Source organism: Sceloporus undulatus, chromosome 3, assembly GCF_019175285.1.
Source record: "Sceloporus undulatus isolate JIND9_A2432 ecotype Alabama chromosome 3, SceUnd_v1.1, whole genome shotgun sequence".
Classification (NCBI taxonomy): domain Eukaryota; kingdom Metazoa; phylum Chordata; class Lepidosauria; order Squamata; family Phrynosomatidae; genus Sceloporus; species Sceloporus undulatus.
In genome coordinates, this window is record NC_056524.1 from 264,320,610 (window position 1) to 264,346,007 (window position 25,398).

Consider the following 25,398-nt stretch of genomic DNA (forward strand, 5'->3'; position numbering starts at 1 on the left):
TTTGGCCATTGGCAAAGCTGTTTGGGGAATTTTGGGAGCTGAAGTCCAAAATGCAACTTTTCCAAACTCTGTTGCTTCTTTCCTTGTCTCCTCTGCTCTTTCTCCTCTAGTCTCCTTCTCCTTCAATCACTCTGTCCACACACAAGTTCTTAGGTGCCATTTCCCTTTGTCCATGCTGCAATCTGGCATGGTACCCAGGTGTGCAGGTGAGGAAAAAACGAGGGAGGGAGGCAAGACAATGAGGTAAAGGTAACGGGAAAAGGAGGGAGGCAAGGTGGGTGTCAGGTGCTTTCTTGGGTAGGGGAACAGCTGTGCCATATGGTTTTCATGCACCATCTTGTTTTTGGCAGGGTGCATCTACACTGTAGAATGATGTTTGGCATCACTTTAAGTGCCATGGCTTCATCCTACAGAATCCTGGAATCTGTAGTTTTGGGGGGTACCACCACTCTTTGGCAGAAGAGGCATTTTCAAACCATACATTAACGAAAACTACAAATCCCAGGACTTCATAGGATGGTGCTAGAGCACTCAAAATGGTGTCAAAGTGCATTATTTCTACAGTATGGAATACGTATGGCCTCACCCTGCCTAACGCTGTGTGAGTGTGTGAGTTTTACTTGTTTTTCCTTGAACATTACTTTTTGTATGCCACATCAGAAAGGGCTTTTGAAATGAGAAGGAATATATTCGGGGCAGTAATTTGTATCCATGCTGCCTGCTGATATCCTCAAGCTTTACAACAATGGCAGGATGGGGTAAATAGGGATTGCCACTTACAGGAATGTTGTAGATTTCACAGAAGTTCAGGTCAACTTCATTGGGGTCTTTTGTATCTTTAATTAATCTTCCTCTGCAGAATCCCATATGCTGCAGAGAAAAGAGAAACAACAACATATATTTGTGCACTAGCAATAGGTAATACTAGATGTGATGCCGAATATACTTTCCCCGGGGGGGGGGGGGGGGCGGATGTGGAAGACAGATCCTTTATTCCTAAATGTCATTAACAAAGCTTAGACAAATATTTGTATTATGGTTTTAGGTTGTTTATGTGCATCATGTCCCAGGGGAAGATAAACTGTTCAAATTGCAAGAAGTTTAATCATTAAAAGGTTTTCATCCCTGAAGGTCTCATTCTTCCTCTCCTGGTGATTGGTGCTTTCTCAATGCTCTTTCCTAAACCTCCTACTCCTGGGACTCTCTTCTGTAGTGAGCAATGCTACAAATCAGAAGCTGGCATCTTTGGGCAAGTGTTGAGGGCCAAAGGACTCAGAGGATCCCATCCCTGGCCCTGCCAACCCTTGATGGTTGATTCTGCTTTTTTGAATAAAAACTGTGGTCATACCCTCCAGGTGTCTGAATTTGGCAGGGGCAGTCATGATTAATTCTCTCTCATCCCACTTTTTCAGCTGCTTTTAAAATGTCCCAGTTTCTCTCTTTTTCTCCCACTTTCCCCCTTTGCCATCAGCTTACTTCAGTTGTTGCAAACAGAGTTCAAATTGCAAAAGTAGTTTGTTGTTATTGCTGTTGTTGTTGTGTACCTTGAAGTCATTTTTGACTTATGGTGACTCAAAGGTGATCTTATCCTGGGATTTTCTTCAGAGGGGGTTTGCCATTGCCATCTTCTAAGGATGAGAGAGTGTGACTTGCCTAAAGTGACCCAGTGGGTTTACATGGCTGAGCTGGGATTCAAAACCGTGGTCTCCAGAGTCTAATGCTCATAGTTGAAGCAGGATGGGTGGGTGCAGAATCTTGCCCTTTCCAGCAGGCTGAGGCAACAGCCAATTGCTGTAGCCTTTCCTAGCATCTGGTTCCTTCCTTATAAATAATTTTTGCCACAATGAGCACACTCTGATGTTGCTCAGCCACATTTGTCCCAGTTTTCATCTGTGAAGTGTTCAGGCAGGCCTTTGAGAATTAATTTTTTTCGGAGGAAACAGGCCTGTATAATGTAATGGACTTTTATTTCTTCTTGTTGCTATTTTAATGGTTTATTTTTTAAACTGGCTTTTATTTTGTTGATACAGGTTGAGTCTTCCTTATCCAGAATTCCAAAATCTGAAATACCCCCAGATTCAAAACTGTCCATATGGTTGGCTAAGATAGTGACACCTTTGCTTCCTGATGGTTCAGTGTACACAAACCTTGTTTCATGCACAAAATTATTACAGATATTATGTATAAAACCACCATCTGACTATGTGTATAAGTTGTATGTGAAACATCAATTAATTTTGTGTTGAGACTTGAGTCCAGTCTGTAAGATTTCTCATTATTAGATGCAAATATGCCAAAGGGATACTCAAACTGTACTGTAATTCAATTGCTTTTTAACTATGTTTACTTTAATCGCTGTAAGTTCTCTTGAGTCTCACACTGGGAAAATAACAACAATATCAACAAAACAACAATAATTCATTTTTTCAGGCTGTGTGTTATATGTAGGATGCAGCCCTGAAAGATTCCCTGAGGGCTAAAGTGCTTTTCAGTTGTCTACCTTTGCTTTAAAGGAACCATCCATGGTACTGATCCTTACTTTTGGATAGCTCCTTTAAAGTTCAGACTGATCCCAGGATGAGATGCATTGCCATATTGACATGGAAGCCATCAGCTGTCACTAAGCCAAACTCCACCTCAGTACACATTGAGAAGTGTCACTGCTGTCCTCATAAGATAACAAATCCAGTTGGTTGAAGTGAGGTCAGAGAATAGTGGTTACCAGCTTTGCTCAGCTATGCAAGCGAAGAGGGGGCAGAGATCTAGTGCTGACTGAGTGGACCAGAAGGTTGGTGATGTTGGGAGACTCAATGACAAGGCTATTTTAGTGGCCCCACTGAAATACGGTACCGACTCTGAGAGGTTCAATCTATTTCAGGTTGGGGTCTGAGAAGCACAACCTGAAACATGTTATGAGTACCTAATATCCCAAAGGACAGGAACAAAATTCAAAATGACCTGAATAAACTGGAAAGTTGGGCCAAAGCTAACAAAATTATATTCAACTCAGAAGAACTCATGGAGAAGTGTAAGGTACTGCACTTAGGGCAGAAAAATGAAATGCACAGATATAGGATGGGGGGCACCTGGCTTAAGGAGACAACATGTGAAAGGGATCTAGGGGTCCAAGTAGACCACAAATTGAACATGAGTCAACAGTGCGATGCGGCAGCAAAAAAGGCCAATGCAATTTTAGGCTCCATCAATAGAAGCATAGTGTCTAGATCAAGGGAAGAAATAGTGCCACTCTATTCTGCTTTGGTCAGACCCCACCTGAAATATTGTGTCCAGTTCTGGGCACCACAATTCAAAAAGGATGTGGATAAACTGGAGCATGTCCAAAGGAGGGCGACTAAAATAGTGAAGGGTCTGGAAACCATGCCCAATAATAATAATAATAATAATAATAATAATAATAATAATAATAATAATAATAATAATCTTTTTTATTTATATACCGCTTTTCCAAAGAATGACTTAGGGAGCTGGGGATGTTTAGCCTGGAGAAGAGAAGGTTGAGAGGTGACATGATAGCCCTGTTTAAATACTTGAAGGGATGTCATACTGAGGTGGGAGCAAGCTTGTTTTCTGCTGCTCCAGAGAACAGCACCCAGAACAATAGATGCAAGCTCCAGGAAAAGAGAATCCATCTTAACATTAGGAGGAACTTCCTAACAGTAAGGGCTGTTTGACAGTAGAACACACTCCTTCCTCGGAGACTGTGGTGGAGTCTCCCTCCTCGGAGGTCTTCAAATGAAGGCTGGATGGCTATCTGTTGGGTATGCTTTGATTGAGAATTCCTGCATGGCAGGAGGTTGGACTGGATTGCCCTTGTGGTCTCTTCCAACTCTACGATTCTATGATTCTATGTTTTTACTTTATTTTTAAAATTCATGTAGAGATTTCTGTTCCATCCATCTGTGGCCCATGTACTATTTACATCAGCTCACTATAATTTAAAGCTATAGCCTATGATTGCGGTTGTGTGCCTTCAAGTTGTTTACGATTTGTGACAAGATTTAGATCAAGGCTGCAGCAATTTTGGAAGAACCCAAGGACCTCAGTATGAATTATCAGTCTTCTGCAATACTGCTGTGATTGAAATATTTCTTATTGATTATCTACACGTCTTGTATTGTTATTGTTGTTGTTGTTGTTGTTGTTGTTGTGTGCCTTCAAGTCATTTCCAACTTATGGCAAGCCTAAGGCATGTCCATGATAGGTTCACCTTAGGGTCACCAAAATTTGGAAAAGACTTGATGGCACACAACAAAAATAAAGGCAAGCCCATCACAGGATTTTGTGTGTGTGTGTGTGCAAGATTTGTTCAGAAGGGGCTTGCTATAGCCACCTCTGAGGCTGAGAGTGTGTGACTTGCTTATGGTCACCAATGGGTTTCCATGGCCAAGCTAATGCTCAAACCACTACACCATGCTGGACATATTACAGTATTTTATATTATATTATTCAAATTAGATATATTTGTATTATAAAATCTTTCTCATTAAGTTCATACCTGTACTTTTGTTTAGTTATTTTTAGGTAGATCAGGAGTTCCTTGTGCTTCTGGCATTTAAGAAGAGGCTGGGTGGCTATCTGTCAGAACTGCTCAGTAGCATCCTGAACTAGCGATTATGCATTGTCTAGGGAATTCTTTCTATGTATGTCAACTGAGGTTGACTCCATTAATTTCATCAGGTTGTCTTAGGCAAGGTACCTCAGAGGTGGTTTTTCCAGTTCCTTCCTCTTAAATATAGCCTACAGCACCTGATATTTTTTGGTGATCTCTCATCCAAGTACTATACAACAATTCTAACCACTTTGAGAGGATGGAAAACCACGGCTCTTTTTCTGGCCCTAGGACACACATACCTCATTTTCAGTCCATTTGTAACTAGATGCCTGATTCAGTTAGATGCCATGCTTCTGTTACATGGGTGCATGCTCTCTGCAGTTCAGCTGCATGGGGTTTTTTGTCCCCTTTATTCCGTATTCATTAGACTTCTTTAGCTCTCTACTTACCGCATCTTGGCCATGTAGAGATTCACATTCCGATACATCTGTTGCAACTGTGGTTCGAAGGCAGCTGGTTTCTTTTATGGTAAATTCGACGACATATGCTGAACGACTAGCTATCTGCATAAGACAGATAACAGGCAGATATAGAGCGTTAGCAAAACTAACTGTAATACCAAGAGTCATCTTGCTAATTGTACCAGACTATGGCTAAATGGCAAATGTAAGCAGCTCCATTGGCATGGCTACTGACAACATATAGGAATGTATGATTCCCTCCCCCCTCACCATTCCCTTTATTTTATTGTATACTGTATGGTGTTTGTTTTTAATGCATTGTATGTGTAATTGTAACTTGTGTAAACCGCCCTGATCTGAGGAAGGTGCGGTATATAAATAAAAACTTTATTATTATTATTATTATTATTATTATGTACTTGTTAATTATGCTGTGCCTCTAACATCTATTTGATGAAGAGATGGTGGTGATGGTGGGAAGGGTATGTTCTTTTGTAGAGTGTAGAAGGTGTTACCCATGCTGCTTCATATAAATTTTGGTATAAATGATAACCCTTAATGACCCCTAGATGAACTCTAATAGCCTGTCCACCATTGCCAGCAAGGCATGAGGACATGCACACACACCCCTGAGGGGTACCCACATTATCATATCTGGGGAAGTCGCATAAGAGGATTATCATATGACCAGGAAGAGCAAATATTTGCCTTCCCTGAGGCTCTTGCCCCCTCCCAGGGTCTGTTGTCCGAGCACCTTAAGACCAAAAAGACAATCAGACAGGGACATCCAGGTGAAAAGAAAGTAATTAAACACCTTTGTTCTCACCATCAAGCACCTTTGCCAGAGGCAAGATTTTGCCTATAAATACTCCCAGATTTGCTTGTTCACTGGGCCAGTCTGGATTTCAGGGGGAAGCTCTGTCCCCTTGAAGCATGACCTGGCTCCTGGCTCCTGGCTAGTCATTCCATGGCTGAGCCTCATGCCATCCTCATCATATTCCATTTGGATTCCTGGAGGGAGTCTACATTCTGGTAAGTATCACCCCAGTGATGCCTAAAATCCTATTCCATGCTAACCTATGCTTTTCCTGAGCCTTGTATGCGTGTGTGTATGCTAGTGAATCGTATGTGCCTTTCCCCTTATAAATAAATTGGTTATTAATTCTAGAAGTCTGTCTCAGCTCTATTTATTGAAATCCCCTGGTCTACTCTGTATACATATCGGGAGGGCGATTTTGGTGGGCTCTTGTAGCCAGCCCCTCTTGCAATATTTGAGCTAACAATAATAATAAAATTCCCCTCCGGACCCTTGGCTACAAAGGTTCCATGTAATATTAATTAATAGAACAACATACTGAAGCCTTCCATCACTGAGCAACAGTGGAATGATGTTCTGGCCTCTGAATCCATGTATAAAATTTCAGTGAGTATCCCACAGGTTAAGTTGAGTGGTGCATTGATACTTACTGCAGTAAAAATCTTCTGGACTTTCTCCAGCTTGAAATAGCGTGTTTGATTGCTCTCCTGATTGTATTTCTGCAATATCTTTTTGGCTTCTTCCTTGTATTTTTCCACATCTTCCAAGACTGCTATTCTCACTGGACAGTCTTTGCATTCATATAATTGTGGTGGAACTGTGGAAAGTGTACAGTTATGAATATTTTAACACTGACTTCCTTAGGTACAGAAGCTTACTGTTTACGTTCCCCAGAATTGGATGAAATTAGTTTTAATGAAAGTGAAAGCTCAAGCTGTCAGGAGTCTCCATTTGGCTCTCCCAAGCAGAGTGATGCCCCTTTCTCCCATGTTGTGCCCAAACAAAGGGGTGTCACATGGAGGCCCCAAGGTCATTTTTTAAGCTCCCGGTTCCCAAGTCCCATTGGGAACCGGGGACTGTGAGAATGGCCACTGGGCTTTAGGATCCCTTTCAGTCTTTAAAAGAAAGGCTCCATGGGTCACTTCCTGAAACAGATCCATTCTCACCCTCCCAATTTGGCTGGAACATCAAATGGCCCTTGGAGGAATCTGGAGTTGTCATGTACCATTTTTGGAGTCAAAATGGTGTGTGTGTGTGTGTGTGTGTGTGTGTGTGTGTGAGAGAGAGAGAGAGAGAGAGAGAGGTGGCCATTTGAAGTCCTGAGGGTTGCAGCCCCCAGCCTTATGGAAGTTACCTATCCATGCATGGCTTAATATGATGTGCAAATGCAGTTAGGCTGCCTTCTCTTCTTATGGAATAGGTACCAATTAAGCCATGGCTTCCATGTCAGGGATGTGGTTGAGCCACTTGGTTCAAAATAGTCTCAACACTATGGAGAACTCCTTTTCACATTTGGAACAAAACTCAGAACTGACACAGAAGCCCCCACTGCCTACATGTGAAAGATTTATACCACCAAACCCATCCATGTCACTGTGGTTGTTCACTTTCCCTCTCTACCTTCCTCTGAACTGTGAACACTGTGTGAAATATTGTGCTGAAAGGTAGATCATTGGCCCAGCTGAGGAGTCAGGTTCCTAAAAGGTAACCAGATGTGCTGATTTCTGACACTGGACCCAAGTGCCATACATACCAATAGCACTATATAAATATATAAATAACCTTGCCCAGTGTTGATTATAACAGCAATGATCAGGGGCATCAATAGGGCTATGTCGGGGTGCTGGACACACCAGGTGACACCCTAATGGAGGTGACACCAGTGCTTCTCAAACACCTGTTTTTTGTCAGGAATGAGTTGTGGGATTCATCTGGATCCCTTTAAAATGCTGAATAGATGGGGTGAGTGGGATAAAGCTCAGCAGGAAGAGAAAGGAGAGGCCCTTTATTATTATTATTTTTTAAAAAATACAATTTAAAATTCTTTAAAAATTTCCTTTAAAGAACCACATCTTACCAAATTTAACTTTAACCACATGAAATAATGCATATGTGAATACATTTAGGCTATGTGTATGATATTGTAATTTAAAGGTAGAATTTGGAATTTTGCCAATTGTTCATGTCACAGCTATTACCACTGCATGTATGGGATGTATGATTTAGGAGTAACATTAGGATGAAAAACTCTACTGAGGATTCTGTAATGGTGTGGTATGGGAGGAGGTCAATGGAAAAAGTAACACTATGAGTTATTGCACTGGGTGACGTCAACTCTAATGACACCATTTGCAGTGATAGGTCCTTCTTTGGAAAAGAAGGGCAGAGAGAAGAAAATTAGCTAGATAAATAATGTGGGCATAGAACTGAAAGCTGGATCCCAATCTACAGGCTGGGGTTCTATCTATCTATCTATCTATCTATCTATCTATCTATCTATCTATCTATCTATCTATCTATCTATCCATCCATCTATATCTATCTATCTATCTATCTATCTATCTATCTATCTATCTATCATCTACCTATTTAATTTATATCCTGCATTTCCTCTTGTGCAGGATCCAAGGCAGCTTAGAAGCAATTGAAAACTGGGTACAGCTAAAATATTATTTGCACAATTTTTTAAAAATTAAACAATGTTAAAACAACACAAAACACAATGTAGAACATGTCGCAATGGCTTGAAAAGCCCTATCTGATTCATTAATTATAAGTCAAAGTCTTGCCTGAATTAAAATGTCTTTGCCTGTTAGTGAAAGGAAAGTAGAGTGGGAGCCAACTGAACCTTCTGTAAGAGGACATTTTACAATCTGGGAGCAACCACTGAGAAGGCTCTGTCTCATGTCTTCACCAAGCATTTCTGCAAAGGTGATGAGTTTAAAGAATGGGTCTAAAAAGATTGAAGTAATTGACTGATAGCTCTAGGTTGTTGGCTTGTGATAATGCAGATGGGAATAGTGAGATATGTCCTGCTATCTGGGGACAGTGAGATGTGCAGTCCAAAGCATCTGAAAACCACCAGGTTTTGGAAGATTTGTTTACAACCAGCATCTACATTTGAAAAAATATACAGCCAGCCCTTCTTATATACGGATTTTTTGTACACGGATTCAAGCATACACAGTTTGAAAATGTTCAGAAAAGTATAAATTTCAAATATCAAACCTTGATTTTTTCCATTTTTTATAAGGGAAACTATTTTGCTATGTCATTATATTTAATGGGACTTGAGCATACACGGATTTTGTTACATACAGGGGATCTTGGAATGAAACCCCAGTGTATAACAAGGGTCCACTGTGTATGGCTGAACTGGATGCCCTTGAGATCAGCCAAGAGGAGAAGGTTGTACATATGCTGACAATGAGGACTGAGCTTTTAGAACAAAGATGGGAATCATACTCTCCTTCAGAGGCTGTTGGGTTACAATTCCCAGCATTCTAGCTCAGCCCAGGCAATGATGGAGGATGCTGGGAACTCCAGTCTAATGGCATTTGGAGAGACATGTGATTCCCACTTCTTTTCTAGAGGGTAATGATTCTAAAGTATGTTTGTACTCCCCCTGAGTGCCAGGGCATTTACACAATGCCTGTACCTGGGCTCATGGTGCAGTTGTATCCATACAGTTTTTCTTGCTTGGAAAATTGGTTTATATACACGACAGCTTTACACCGTCCAAACTCCTGCAGAAGACAAAAGAGGATGAACCTGCCTGTTAAAATCTGTACTTCAAAAACTGTACAAAGTCAGGGAAGTTTTTTTTTTTTTTTTGGCAGCATTTAGCACATGATTTACAATCCCTCCAGAGATTTATTTGTTCAACGTAAAATGCTATTATGTACTCACATCCCAGTTCTCCAACTGGTGAGAATTCTCAGAGTGGAAACACTTTACCCAGAGTTTGGAAACAGTTTGTTCAGGGCTTTATTAGAAAGGAAAAATGTCTCTGAAAGTATTGAGACTTTCCAGTTCTTTTTGCTTTGATTTTATCTGCATATTTCCCAGTTAGTATCCAAACTCTTTCCTGAAATATCCCAGGTTCCTTATCCCACCACTTGTGTTCTCCCCACATTCAATGGATCAAATGTTACTTCTGCACTGCAGAATTAATGCGGTTTGTAAGTGGACTCTAAATAAACCATATATAAATTGGCTATACTAGGGGCAGCTCAGCTGCCCATAGCTACTCCCTTGATTTGGAGGGGAAAAAATAAGTATCAAATCTAAAGTAATTCTTTTCTAAAATGACAGCTAAAATGCCCCCCTCCCCCAAATGTGTAAGTGGTTTCTGAACTGGCAGAGACTGTAAATAATGTTCAACTACATCTCGAGTTTACAAATAATAGAAACATTTTCACTTCAGCAGAGATTGTTAGGAAATACTTGGATTTAGTTTGGGATACACTGTTCTCTTTAGCATTTTGGATGTGTATTTATTGCTTTTCAAAATTACTAAAATGTGGCTACTGTATATAAACAATTTGTTGTTGTTATTATTTATTATTATTTATAGTTTAGAGTGGAGCTACATTGTTGACACAATATACATCTATGCTAATGAATTGGAATGATGGATAGCAGGGCACAGTGCAAAATTTTCAAGGGCGGCAGTTCTTGAAAATCGCCTCCTGTGGGATGGATGAAGAACGGATTGGGACTTCCGACGGCATCAGCAGTGTTCCCCTGTGCGATAATATGGGTGATTTCCCCGTTCCCTTCCCTTCCCGCTCCCTTCCGTTCCATCCCATTTGTGTTCCCCGAGACCTGTGCGATCAGCTCCTATGTTTCTGTATGCTCTCATGAGAATATGAATGTTGTAGAATGGCTTAATTCAACTTGACATGATCATATGTTGGTTTATGACAATGTAACTTCCCAACAGTTTGCCAACCAACATTTGATTAGTCCAAAATATTTCAGGACTTTGAAATTCAATCTCGTACATCTGAATTCATTTCTCCTCATTCCCCCCATGGTGTGCTCATGGAATTTCTAAAAGGTAGGCGTGATTTACTAAGCAGCAGGTCAACTGAGAACTTCATTGGCAGCACACATGTAAGTCACCCTCTGCATGTGGATTGTGTGAAATGAAAGCAGTTGAGGTTACTTTTATGCCTTCAGTTCTTTGGCAAGTTGCAAAGGTGTGAGAAAGGACTGTATTCTGACTTAGCTCAATAGTGCCCCCCAGGGGATCTGATAATTTAGAAGCCTGCCAGTTATCTGGGGGGGAAAAACCCCAACACCACACTACAATGAGTTCTATACAAGTGGAGCTTAAGCTCTTTTCAAAAACAGCCCACCTAGTTAGAATTATCTAGTACGTTTACATACAAGTTTGAAATCATAGCAAATATGGTCCAAGCTGCTAAGTAATTTTCTGATTTTTTGTTTATGTCATCAACAGTAAAAGTGAAGGTAATTTCCTTATTGAACAATGCTCCCCCTCTCATCAAATTAACAAATCATTCCTCCACTATGAGGCTGGCTTTTGCTGATCTCAGATTACAGAATAGCTGGAATTTTGCTCTTTGTCTGGCATCACTGTGCCAAAAGGCTGTTAGTTATTGAATAATACCCCTCTTTCTAAACCAGAAATAGACATCTGGCCAATTTGAGGGGATTGGTGGCCAGGCTTTTCTTTTCTTTTTCAGCATATTTGGTAATCCATGCAGATCCCAGAGAATCTCTGGGATAGAAAATTGTCCTTCCACCACTAGCGATCCCTACTGCTAGTACAATATGGCTAAGATCTTGTATTGGCAGATATAGTTACGTCAACAGAGCTCTGTTGTTGTATGGCACAACACATGGTTTTACAGACCTTTTTTGCCACTATATCATGTAGATGTAGTGCCAGAAAAGCACCATGATGTCACACACCTTGTGGAGCGTCACACCGGCCTGGGGGCAGAGTTGGGGCAAGTGTGTCATGTGGACACCATGTCCCAACTCTGCCCCCTGGCCAGCCTTAATGGCCAGTCTGTCGAATCCCCAAAAGGAGCTGCTTTTTGTGGCTCCTTTTTCCAAAGCGGAAAGAAGAGATTGGAGCCACAGCATGTAGTTGCTGCAGCCCCGATCTGGTACCAAAAGGGGTGGCTACAGGCCACCCTTTAAGAGTGGTCTGTCAAGCCCCTTAGAGTTAATAGGATCCATGGAGTTGTGGAGGGAGAAATGTAAGCCTTTCTTCTCTGCTGTATCATGATATATATTGTGATGACTTCTTATGGGACTTTCTTCTATTAAAAAATTATTGGAAGTCATATTTTGTGGTGATTCTTTACAGCATTTTTTTTCTGAAAAATTCAAATTTGGTTAAATTGATTCATGAAAATTTGGATTGTGATGTACAATCAACCATCCACATTTGAGGCTTTAACTTTTGCAGTTTTGATTATTAATGAATTTGATTAATACGCTCTCTCTAGGTCTTCCAGCATGACTCTGCTGGAATCTGACCATAAAGTCATGCTGGAGGACCTAGATTTCTAGAGAAAACACTTCTCTAGGCATTTGTAGGTCCTCCAGTACAATTCTATGGTCAGCTTCTGGTAGATGTTAATCACAGAGTTGTGTTTAAGGACCTAGAGATTCCTAGAGAGGTATTTTCCCTCGTTAAAAAAAGTCTTCTTTAATTTGTGTTTTTTCCCCATTTTCCAACCCATTTTATAGGGTCCTGCTTCCTCAACTCCAGCGAATGTGGGAGGCCCACTATAGATATAAAACATTTCCATTGCATCTCTACTGCTTGTGGATCAGCTGATCGTTCATGTACTTGTATGGCATTTCTATTTATCCATTTCTATTTTGTTTAAAGCATGCTGGAATACAGCTTGTTTATACAGTCTGCCCTCCATATTCATGGATTCTGCATCCACAGATTCAAGCAACTGTGGTCTAAAATATTCACACACAAACCCCCCCCCCCCGCCCCAATAAAAGCAAACCATGATTTTCCTGTTTCATATAAGGGACACCATATTACTATGCTATTGTATATAATGGGACTGGAGCATCAATGGATTTTGGTATTCATGGGGTGAATGGGTCCTGGAACCAAACTCCAGCTGATACTGAAGTCCCACTGTAATTAACAATCAGATATACCTGTGCTTACTTTGTTGAATATCATACATTTATAGTTTATCTTTATATATATAATGATTGCTTTCAGATATTTATCACAGTACAGTGGGCCTTTTCCATACGTGGGAATCCATTCTGGACCCCACTGCGTAATGGAAAAAAACATGTATGCTGGTTAAAAACAATGGGGTTCGTGCATGTGGCACAGCACAGTGTGCACACCATTATTTTCTTCCAGCCACAACTTCAGCATAAACACTTTGTATGCATGGGTGCACTGTATATCCTTTATACAACCCAGTATGATACTTTAATATAGTTTAACTTAGTATTTTACTAGCCCCTTTTAAGTAGCAGCCTGAGAAAGATCCCATTTTTAAAATGGGCATTTCTTTTGGGCACCACTGGTGCAAAGGATCTTTTGGCATCCCAGTATAACCTGCCCCTTAGCTGTGAAAGCCATTAAGAGAATGTCAATCATTTCTGTGACTGGTTAGCCTCAGAGATGCTGTTACTTGCCGTGTTGCGGTAGAACGGCCTGTCTCCACAAGATGACCAGTGTTTCGCAGATAATATATGACATTCTGTATCCACCACATCAAGAGTTAAGTACACAACAGATGCGTTTTCCTGAAAGAGATGAAGAGAAGAAAACAAAATACAAGTTTTTAATCTTAATTTTATATTGTTTTAATTAGGTTATTTGTTTTGTAAAAATTGTTTTTAAAGTGTTTTTATCTTGTGAGCTGCCTTGGGTCCCATTTTGGCATAAAAATGAAACAAATTAAAAAATAATAAATAAAAATCAGACGGGATCTGGCATTTAATCTTCCCTAGAGTTATAATCTGTGGTGCAAAGGTGCAATTGCAGTGATGCAGTGATGCACTGTAACTAAAGAAAAGGAGGAAGGGAGAAGAGAAGGATATTATCTAGTTCTGATAAGTTTTGAAATTCAAAAGAAACCCATCTGGAAGAGCTCATAGACATTTCTGAAGGTAGAGTTTCCTTTATGTATTCATGGGACAAAATGAGCACATGAAAATATCTACACCAATGAAGATTGTCAGGACAGGATCATCATAGGCCCTGAAATCACAAGCTTAGCAAGCCAATGATTAACATTATTCCTTCGCAAGTCATCTTAATATGAAATCTCAAAGGGTACTCTAAACACAGTGAATTGCAAAGGAAGCCTATGGCCTAGCAATTGGCTATTTGTTTTAAGCAAATGTATTAGTTTTCCTCAAGCTAAGACTCCTCTGTCAAGAGTGGTGAATCTGCGAGCTTTCAAATGCTGTTGGACATCAGTAACCATCAGTCCTGAACAGCATGTGACATTGTCAGACTTTATGGCAGACTTTATGTAATCTAACAACATCTAGAACACTACAGGTTCACCACCTTTGCCTTATATGATGATGATAATTATTTTATTTTATTTATTTTATTAATGACTATTTACAGTCCACCTTTTCCCCAGTCTGGGAAGGAAGGCTTACAAATGTTTAAAAGGATACAGTTTAAAAATGTACAGTTTGTCTCCCATATCCATGGGGCAGTTTCATTTAACCATGGTTGGTGAGGTGGAAAGGTGTCTCTAGGCATTGGGGGAGTCTCTAGTAATCTGGAGGTCCTCCAGCCTGACTCCATGGTCAATGTCTTGTGGAAGTTGACGATAGAGTTGTGCTTTCTAAGCAGTTTCTAGGTCCTCAGTGCAATTTTGTGGTATTCTATGGCAATTCAATATTATCTATAACTTCATGTATAAATGGAAAATCCAGGAATGGATGTCCCATGGATATTTGGGGAGTGGGGGCAAACTGTACATCATACAAAAGTTAAAAATAGAATTAAACTATTGATAAAATTAAAAAGTTAAAAACAAACAATTTAAAAGAACAACAAATATGAGCAATATAGCGTATGAAAGGCATAGTTTTTTTCAAACTATGTGGCCGTGTTCTGGAAGAGCTTATGCCTAATGTTTCATTAGCATCTATGGATGGCACCTGCAGCCACAGATGCTGGTGAAATGTCAGGAATAAACTCTTCTAGAACACAGCCACATAGCCTGAAAAAAACACCAAAATCTATGGATGCTGGCCATGAAAGCCTTCAGCTTCACATCAACCATCAAAGGCCTGCTGAAACAAAAAGATCTTCACCTGCCTATGAAAGGATAGGAAGGAGGAGGGCAGCTTAACCTTTCTAAGAAGGGAGCTCTGGAGCTTGGGAGCAGCCACCATGTTTCCACCAGAGGTGCTTGTGAGGTTGGTGGGACCAAGAGAAGGGCTTTCATAAAAGCTCAGGACAGGGGCAGATTCATATGGGAAAATACAGTCGTTCAGATAACTTGACCCTGAATCATAGAAGGCTTTGTAGGTTATAACAAGGGAGTTGCATGATCTCTTGATGTAGAATATAAATGATATATGATATAAATATTATGTAAAAGTTTTGGCAATTTAGATGAAATCCATTGGAAGTGGTCCAATGAGGAGTGTTTGGTCCAAAACACACTGCAGAAATAATTCAGTTTGAGACCCCTTTAACTGCCCTGGCTCAGTGCTAGGGAATCCTGGGGATTGTAGTTTATTGTGGCACAAGAACTCTCTGACAGAGAAGGCTAAATGTCTCACAAAACTACAGCTCCCACAATTCCCTAGGATTGGGCCAGAGCAGTTAAAGTGGTCTCAAACAACATTATTTCTGCAGTGTGTTTTGGACCTTAGTTAAGCCAATGGTTCAGTTTCTGAAATCTGAAGATACACTCATCCAGTGAGCAAGTCACAGCAATACTACTTACCGAATGTTGTGCATAGGCATCAGCAACACGCAACAGACTTAAAATATAGCCATCTCTGCGATGTTTGTTGATCAAGTCAAGAGCCACCCCTGCATCTTTTTGTATTTGGGCATCATTACAGTCAGCAGGAGCTAAGGCATGTGGGCTTTCAGCGTTAGAGTAGAGCAGCCCCGTAATAAACACAACCACTGCTAGCAGCTCCATTGGACTCTCCACTGTAGACTGGCTTCCTGACCTTCTCTCCTCTCTGCTGAGTCAATGTAAGAAAAGCCCATCCAGAAAGGCACAGGCTGATGATCCAGAGGGCAATGGTTTTTTAAACAGAGAATAGCATCAATGAAATTAAAGCTCTTTGCCTTGATCTTTGGTTGAGAATAGCAAACAAAAAATGAATGATTTATGAAGCAAGCAGTGGAGACTGGGAGTCCAAAGGAGTTCAAAAAAGAAAGAAATGGAACAACATTCAACAGGCTGAAATAACGGGGGTGGCCCAAGTGTTAGAAAAGGTAGACATGTTGGTGCATAGGTCCACTGGAAAAAAAGAGAGAGAGATGTGGGCTTTGGTGTACTTCGCTGTTCTGCACAGAAATAATTTAATTAGCTAGGTTGCACTGCACAAAGTAATAATTCCATCAAGATTCTCATATATATATATCATTTTCTAGTCCTCATTTTTGTGAGGAAAACTGCAGATGTGTGGGCAAAGCAGATCATACCAACCCAGGCTCTGAAAATAGAGGCTATTCAACCTAAGTGACAAAAAACGTGGAAAATTTCCTTTTTGGGACCATAACTCCTAGAATCCTGCAACCAGCAAGGTCTGGTAATTTTGGTTTAAAAATGAAAATTTCCCATGCTTTCCATCACACATGTTCAGAGGCACATCCAATCAATAATTTACCCAGGGTATATATCTGTAGCAGTTCTTTTTACCATAGTGAGATTAGAGCTTACAAAAATGTAGGACCCTTTAAGGTCTAGTTTTGTGCAGATCCTAACTAGAAGAATATGGTAAGCATAATATTCCATTCTGTGTGAGAACCAGTGTTGAGGAGAGGATGTGCAGGTCCTCAAGAGGCCACATGTTGAGCAGTCACTGCATTTTGGCCACCCTTGGTCTAGCATGCCAGGCCTGCTCAAAGCTAAGGTCCCAAAGGCAAACAAACTAGGAAAGTAAGTGGCATTTCTGTTTCTGAATCATCTCTGCATTTCACAGATGAAAACTGGAACACTGGTGGTCAAACATCATCAGAATGTGGTCAAGATGGCAAACATTATTAATGAGGAAAGGCACACAAGCTAGGAGAGGTGGTGGCAGTTTGTATTTGCCTGTGTCTACTGGGAAAGGCAAGCTTCCACCCCACCTTCCTTCTCTTCCCTGCTTAGTTAATTGGGTGTAAACTACTTCTGCACTTTGAAATTGATCTGCAGCAACTGAAATGAGTTGGGGATAAAGGGGGAAAATGAAGGAGGAGCAAGAAACTGGCATATTTTAAAAGCAGCAGCTGAAAAATTGTGACACTGAGGATTAATCTGAATTGGGAAAGTTGGAAGGTATGTGTCTATAGCATGAGCAGTCCATTTTAAGAATCACAGAATTGTAGAGTTGGGGAGGGGTATTCAAAGTTTATCTAGCCCAACTTATCGCTAACACAAAATCCACAGCTAACACAGCCTGATCTATGGCCATACAATTCTGACTATTCTCCAGGGCAGCCCATCCTAATGTTCAATGGCTGTAACCACCAGGAAGTTCTCCCTTCTTATTAGCCAATTAGTGGATTTGTAATTGGTTGACTGGCCAAACCCAATGGCTCCTTCTCATCCTGAAGAGAAGTGACTGGTGGGATGCCACTGGCTTCTGTCCTGGGTCCAGTGCTATTCAGCATCTTTATCCATGACTTAGATGATGGATTAGAGGCATGCTTATCAAATTTGCAGATGACACTATATTAGAAAAGTTGCTAATACCTCAGAGGACAGGATCAGAATTCAAAATGACCATAACATATCAGAAAGCTGGGCCAAAACTAACAAAACTGAATTTCATCTGTAAGACATGTAGGATACTACACTTGAGCAGTAAAAAGTAATGTCCAAATGTAGGATGGCTAATACCTGGCTTGTCATCAGTACATATGAAAGGAATGTAGGAGTCTTGGTGGGCCACAGGCTGAACACGGGTCTGCAGTGTGATACAGCAGTTAAGAACGCCAATGCAATTCTAGGCTGCATTAATAGGAGTAGACTGTCGGAAGTAATAGCATCAGGACTAAACATTATGTACAACTGCAAGTTAGAGCAGCTTGACAGTGGAATATGCTGCCTCGGAGAGTGGTGGAGTCTCCTTCATTTTAGGTTTTTAAACAGAGGATGGATGGCCATCTCTCAGGAGTGCTTTGATTGTGTTTTCCTGCATGGCAGGGGGTTGGACTGGATAGCCCTTCTGGTTTCTTCCAACTCTATGATTCTATGATCCTCTGCAGCAATAAAAAAGAAGACTTCTCCCCCATAGCCTCTCCAATATTTGAAGACCAGTTCTTCTATCAAACTTTTGAAGCCAGCGAGTCTTTCACAGCTGGGTACAAAAGGACCAACACTGAAGGTGGAATTGATAAAATCGTAGTTACAGAAATCAATTTGACAAGAAAACCTATTCAGAAGAAGAACAAAGTAAAGAGAATAAATTCTGAAGATGAACACTGCTCAGCATAAGACAGTATTGCCTTGTATGCTTGAGAACAGTCCTTGTGTTGCTGCTATTTTTTTTTATTTTTCTGAAGTTACATTTCAAATGGCCCCTGAAGAAGGCCATTGCTGGCTCATCCATTCCTGTAGTAACCTCTCCAGATGAGCAACAGGTGCCTTCAGCCTCTCCAGGAGTGCTACATGCTGTGCTACACATGTATTCAGACTGAGAACTGAGAAAATATTACAGTGGAAAGAGGAGTTGCAAAATGTTGGTTAATTTGGCACGGGTAAAGCCCTAAGCATGGGAAGTACTCCAAAATAAGCAATGCTTTTAGCCCTGTACAAGGATGAGAACGGGCACTGCACTCAGTGCCATTGGCAGTACCTTTCCACCATGGGCCAGGAGCATCTCACATGACGTGGTGTGGCATGTACCCACTGGATTTCTTCTGTTGATGAGTGCTGAGAAAAGGCTCTTGAGAAGCCCTTGGCACTGCCCTCTCTCCTTGATTTCTTTTCCCTGCTTGGACTTGCAGTGGCAGCAATAGTTCTCTTAATGCTGCAAGCAAGAAAGTAACAGCAGGGGAAACTTCTCATGGATTCATGAGATATTTATTGGTGGTGGGGAAAAAGTATTTATGAGGTATTCATTTACAAGGACTTGTATCCCTCAATGAATATCTCACAAATCTGTGCTAAATTAATAATTTTCTCCAGTACAGTGGGCCCTTGGTATTCGCTGTGGTATCCAAGGTGTATCCACATGGATACCAAAATCAGTGGATGCACAAGGCCCATTATATACAGTGGTGTAGTAAAATGATATCCCTTATAAAAATAGCAAAATCAAGGTTTGCTTTTTGGAATTAAAAACAAAACAAAACACATATTGTCAAGCCACAGATGGTTGAATTTGTAGATGCAGAGTCCATGAATACAGAGGGCCGACTGTACAATGTTTCTCAATTTTCCTTATTTTCAAGCTGTGAAAATTTAGAAAAACTGTCTCTTTTTCTCTTGCCACTGGAATATCTTCCTTGGCTCTTCAAAGCCTGGAAGAAGATAGCAGTATTTTCTTAGCTCAGGGAGAAAAACTTGATTCTTCTGAAGCAACTTCAAGAGAAAAAAAAAAAGATGAGAAGATCCTCAGCTGGAGGAGAACTTGGTCTCCTGCCAGAGAACTCTACTTCTATTTCTTCTGTTTCTGAGGAGTAAGGTAATAGGACCTAACACTGTCAACACAAAAAGCTCCTGAACTCACTCTATTATTATTATTATTAAACTTTATTTCTAAAGTACTGTAATTATACACAGCGCTGTACAAAGTCGGTAAACTTAAAGAGTATATAAAAGCCTGCCCAAGGCGTACACTCTAAGATAGTAACAATTAAAAAGAAGAATAGATAAAATTACCATATAGAAAAGAAAAAAACAAAATATAAAAACAAATCACATCACATCAAATATTATCAGACAGCCAGATGACAATCACAAATTCCCTGAGAACGCTTCCCTAAACAATACAGTTTTCAGCTCAGCCTTAAAGCTGGTTAGGGAAGTGATGAGCCGTGCATGCAGAGGAAGAAGGTTCCAGGAATGAGGGGCAGCTAGAGAGAAGGGACGGATCCGGGACGGGGCAGAGAAGATCCTGGGTTGAGAGAGGAGATTTTGGCTACCAGAGCGGAGAGTGCGAGTAGGGATGTAGGGGGAGAGAAGATCAGTTAAATAAAGAGGGGCCAGTCCATGCAGGGCTTTAAAGGTGAGTAGCAAAAGTTTGTACCTGATGCGGAAAGGAAGAGGGAGCTAGTGAAGGGAGGACAACAGAGGGGAGACATGATCATAATGGCGAGTGAGTGAAATAATGCGTGCAGCTGAATGCTGAACAGAAATTAATGGGTGGAGATGAGAGAGAGGAAGCCCTGCCAGGAGGAAGTTACAGTAGTCTAGTCGTGAGACCACCAGGGCATGGACCAGTGTCTTTGCGGTAGAAGCTGAGAGATATGGATGGATTTTGGCGATATTATAGAGAAAAAATCTACAGACTTTGGCTGTAGTCTGGATCTGAGGGATAAATGACAAAGAGGAGTCAAAAATGAAACCAAGACTGCGGGCTTCCTGGACCGGCTGGATAGAGATGTTATTGACAGAAATAGAAAAGGAATAGTGAAGGGTGGGCTTAGGAGGGAAAACAAGAAGCTTGGTCTTGGACATACTAAGCTTCAGACGCCGATGGTGCATCCAGTGGGAGACAGCTGTTAAACAGGATGACACTTGCTGCTCTAGCTCTGGCGAAAGATTAGGGATGGAAAGGTACAGCTGGGTATCATCGGCGTACAGATGGTAGGAGAAACCAAAAGAACTGATAAGTTTGCCAAGGGAGAGTGTGTATAAAGAGAACAAAAGGGAACCCAAAACAGATACCTGAGGAACTCCAACAGATAAGGGGACAGAGAACGAGGTCTGACCACCTGAGACCACTGTAAAAGATCTGTCTGACAGGTAAGATGTGAACCAATCGAGAACAAGGCCCAAGAAACCAAGGTCAGAGAGTACATCTATTAGGAGACAGTGGTCCACGGTGTCGAAGGCCGCAGACAGATCGAGAAGGACAAGGACAGAATAAAGGCCATTCACCTTGGCCCGCAAAAGAAAGTTGTTCTATCCATGGCTTCTTTTCAGATAATCTCTTAGAATTTCATGAGCCAGATAGCAAATAGGAGCAGACTAGGCTAAAGGAGGCACAGGTAACTGTAAAAAGACTCTTTCCTTGCCTTTAGCTTCCATTTGGGGGAGAGTAGGGTTGCTGGATTTCAAGACTCTTGGCTGTGATTCCCCAAGTCTCCAGTTTGAGGGGACAAATCTGATGGTGAGCAGTGCTGGAAGAGGAAAAGAAAAATTGATATTTTGTGTCTGAGGTGGGTTTTTTTTTGTATGTGCATTGTATTTGCACAACTTCTTTCCACAACTTCTGATTTGCACAACTTGTAGGAGTTTTAGCCAGCCTGCTAAAGATACCCTCCCCATGTCATCTTAACTAAATACAGAAAACAACAAAATGCAGGCATCTTACCAACATCTCCAATTTTTCTCCTGTTTGGTCTGTAACATCTTGACTGATGAAGAAGCCAGTGGTGCTTCAAAAGCTTGCAACAAGTATATTGCACATTTCTGTTGGCCCAGTAAAGGTGTCAGTGTTTGGTGTTTGTTTGTGGGTTTTTTTGATCTGAATTTACTAAACGGCCAACACAGCTACCTCTGCGTGTTTTTTTTGTAAGTTTTGCAATGGTTTTATGAAGAGTTTTTAAATTTTAAATTTGAATATGGAATGTTTTTAACTTGTTTGAAACTGTTTGTTTTTTTAACTTTGTATTTTTAATACTTTGTACTGTTTTAACTTGGATTGTTTTAAATTTTGTTAGCTGCCTTGAGTCCTTTGAGGAGGGATATAAACAACAACAATAACAACAACTTCAGAACAACAAAAAAACTGGAGTGAGGGGAAAGCAGAGATCTGATATATGCATGCACATGGCCTCATTGTGGAATTCGGAACAAGGCAGGGAGGGGACTGCCAGTGTTGTAACTTCTGAGTCTTGTTGTACAGGCTCTGATGGAAGCGGTGTAGGTGTTGGGGGAAAAACTTCTGTGGGCCACCTGTGGCAGCTGGCCTAGAAAAATTCCCCACATATAATGCATGCTTGGAATCTGTAGACCCCAGAAGATTTGGGCTGGAATTCACTAGGACAATTAAAAATGCGTAGACCATTCACGACTGGTTCACTTGTTACTCATTTGAGACTGGTTCATATTTATGATCTCTGTGTACTCCCTATTTTAGGAAGTACTTCTACTTCCTATCATGGGGTTTTCATGGCAAGTTTCTTCAGAGAGGGGTTTGCCATTGCCATCCTCTAAGGCTGAGAGAGTGTGACTTCCATGGCCAAGCTGGGATTCGAACCCACAGTCCTAGTCCAATACTCAACACCAGGGGTAGGCAACCTGGTGCCTGCGGGCTGGATGCGGCCCGACAAGGCCTTGGGACCGGCCCCAGCCCGGTCCTGCCGCAGATTGCCACCGAGGCCTTTGAGGGGCAACTGTCTATAGAAGCCTCAGAAACATGCATTTATATTAACATTTTTTTAAAAATCAGCAAATTTTTTCGTGTGTACTCCATTTTTTAAAAAAAAGTGTCTTCCATTTGAAAATTTTGTCCTACATTTGTCCTGGTTTATTTATATATTTAATTTCTTTTTAAAAAATTAATTAATTATTTATTTTTTTGGCTTCGGTCCCCCAGTTGTCTGAGGGACGGCAACCCGGCCCCCGGCTCAAAAGATTGCCTACCCCTGCTCAACACCTTGCTGGCTCCATCTAATATATAGGAGAGTAAATAGTCCATAGAAAAAAATATATGTACTTAGTAGAGGTATCCTTAAAGCTGATTCCCATGTGTGGGGGTATGCAGAGAGCTATCCTCCTGGATGCTCATTTATAGGAGACAGGCATGAATTTTGACACATTTCTGGTCATCAAATTCCCCTTTCACTTTGGTTTACCTTAGCCAAGTTTTACTTTGATTCCAGTCCCATTTGCCAATATTTCCCTCATGCTACTTTCCTCTATCAGATGGCCCAGAAGCAGTCATGAGCTCCTCTTATATGTGGATCTCCATTTTCTGGTGTGCCTTGTCTCTGCAACACCAAGGATGATATCACATGATTGAAATTGGAAGTGTAATCTAGAGTCATCGTGAATGGAATCATGTGTATTCACATTATTGTGTGAAAGGTTACCACACGTGATTGCTGCACTCCGAATGCAATCATGCATCAATCCACATTTAAATAAATTCGGTGAACTAGCGAAGTCACAAACCCTGTTCCTAGGCAACTTCGCACTCAGTGCGCTGTTGATTGGTGTGATGTACATGTCTCCTTTGGTCCTAGTTCCCCCTCCCCAATCTGGAAGGGGAGTTTCCCATGAAGCCATGCTGCAATTCTGATTCAATTTTGCTTCCTCTTGTCCTTCAGCATTGCTGAGGGGGGGGGGGGGCTGCTGCCTGCTAATTAAGAGGCATGGACCCGGAGCTATTGGATAACCATTCTATTCACGTTTTAACATGACAAGAGTGAATATATGCTCATTTTAAGGTGAATAGCGCATGTTCTTTCAACCATTCTTCCCACCCCCCCTCCAACCTCTTTTGTAAATTGTGGGGTTCCTTGGTTCCTTTCTCTCACTCGCCTAAATATGTTATGCTCCAGTCATCTGGAGTCTCACTGAGCATGTGCAAGGGTGCCAATTTGCAATTAAGAACCCACCAATGTGATGGCTTACTTCACACAGAATCTGGGTCGCGTTTGGGGAGGCCATTACAGTGACACGGGGTATGGTGTTATCAGTACGCTGATGACACCCAAATAGTTTTCTCTGTGTCTCCGACTGATGCAGTGACTAGGGATGGCATCTCTCTGCTCAATGCCTGTCTGGAGTCGGTAATGGGCTGGATGAGGGAAAATAGACTCAGCTTGGGTCCAAAGAAAACGGAAGTACTTGTGATAGGTTCTCCTGGTCCTGGGAAGGAGGTTTGTCCACCTGTCCTGAACGGGGTCACGCTCCCCATGAAGGACTCAGTTCACAGTTTAGGGGTGCTTCTTGACTCCTCGCTTCACCTGACTCCTCAGGTGGATGCGACAGTTAGAAGCACCTGTTATCAGCTTCGGCTGATACGCCAACTGCGTCCCTACTTGGACCGGGGGGACCTTGAAACAGTGGTACACGCACTGGTAACCTCTCGACTCGATTTCTGTAATGTGCTCTACATAGGGCAACCCTTGTACCAAACTCGGAAGCTGCAGTTGGTTCAAAATATGGCTGCCAGGTTGGTCACTGGTAGCTCCAGGGCCAGCCACATAACACCTATATTGGAAGATCTACATTGGCTGCCAATTCGCTTCCGGGCACAATACAAGGTGTTGGTTGTTACCTATAAAGCCCTAAAAGGCTTGGGCCCAGAGTACTTGGAGGACTGCCTCTCCCCATACAATCCGCCCCGCACTCTCAGGTCAGGTGGGAAAAAACTTCTGAGTGTTCCCAAGACAAGATACGCAGTGACTGCACAAAGGGCTTTTTCTGTTGTGGCCCCGCAGTTTTGGAACGCTCTCCCTGAGGAGCTCTGCTTAGCTCCCTCCCTGGAGTCATTTAAGAAAAACCTTAAGACTCATTTATTTCGTCAAGCCTTCCCCCACATGTCCTGACTGTTTTGCTCCTGTATACTATGTATTGTATTTTTTAGACTGTTTTATTATCTCGACTGGTCTTAATGACAGATTTTAATGATGTATAGTAGTGTATGGTTTTATATGAGGGATTTTTGCTGTTAATTTTGATTTTTAATCTGTGATCTATATGGTATTATATCTGTAATTTGTAATGTATCGTATTTTCATTTTGTTTTGTAAACCGCCGTGATCATAGGAACGGCGGTATATAAATAAAATTTCAATCAATCAAATTTAAGGTGTGATAAGTAATCACATAATTGTGTGTATTTTCTAATTGACCTTGCTATCTTCTCTTTCAAAATTGAGAGCCTCCCATCCTGTTTGATAAACTCCCATGAGGACTTTATAAGGGCCTGCGTCAGTTTAGTTCCAAAGACCCTGCCCTAAATCTCAGCCTTTGAAATGGTAATCTCAGGGAACAGGATGCTGGCAACTCATCAGCCCTCAGCTAGGGAGAGAAATTTTGGGAGAACTGCTGCAAAAGTGGGCCCATATGTGGTGGTCTCAAACCTGTATTGGGCTCATTAAAAAGAGCTCCTGAATCATGTACTTAATGCAATGTGTAGTTTAGCCCCCTAATCCAAACAGAAGCTAAACTTTTCCTGCTGCAGGTACTATG

General features: G+C 41.3%; 1 protein-coding gene across 1 annotated transcript in view; it reads right to left on the reverse strand.

Annotated features, from left to right (window-relative positions):
• KNG1 (kininogen 1) overlaps nt 1-16,145 on the reverse strand; it is a 42,489-nt gene extending 26,344 nt beyond the window's left edge. Inside the window, exons 1-6 of the mRNA XM_042457529.1 lie at nt 15,805-16,145; nt 13,517-13,627; nt 9,510-9,597; nt 6,502-6,668; nt 5,023-5,136; nt 781-870 (exon numbers count right to left, since the gene is read on the reverse strand). Of these exons, the coding sequence (XP_042313463.1) occupies nt 781-870; nt 5,023-5,136; nt 6,502-6,668; nt 9,510-9,597; nt 13,517-13,627; nt 15,805-16,008 (774 nt within the window). The 5' untranslated portion in view covers nt 16,009-16,145. The remainder of the gene's footprint in view (nt 1-780; nt 871-5,022; nt 5,137-6,501; nt 6,669-9,509; nt 9,598-13,516; nt 13,628-15,804) is intronic.
• Between the last annotated feature and the right edge of the window lie 9,253 nt (nt 16,146-25,398).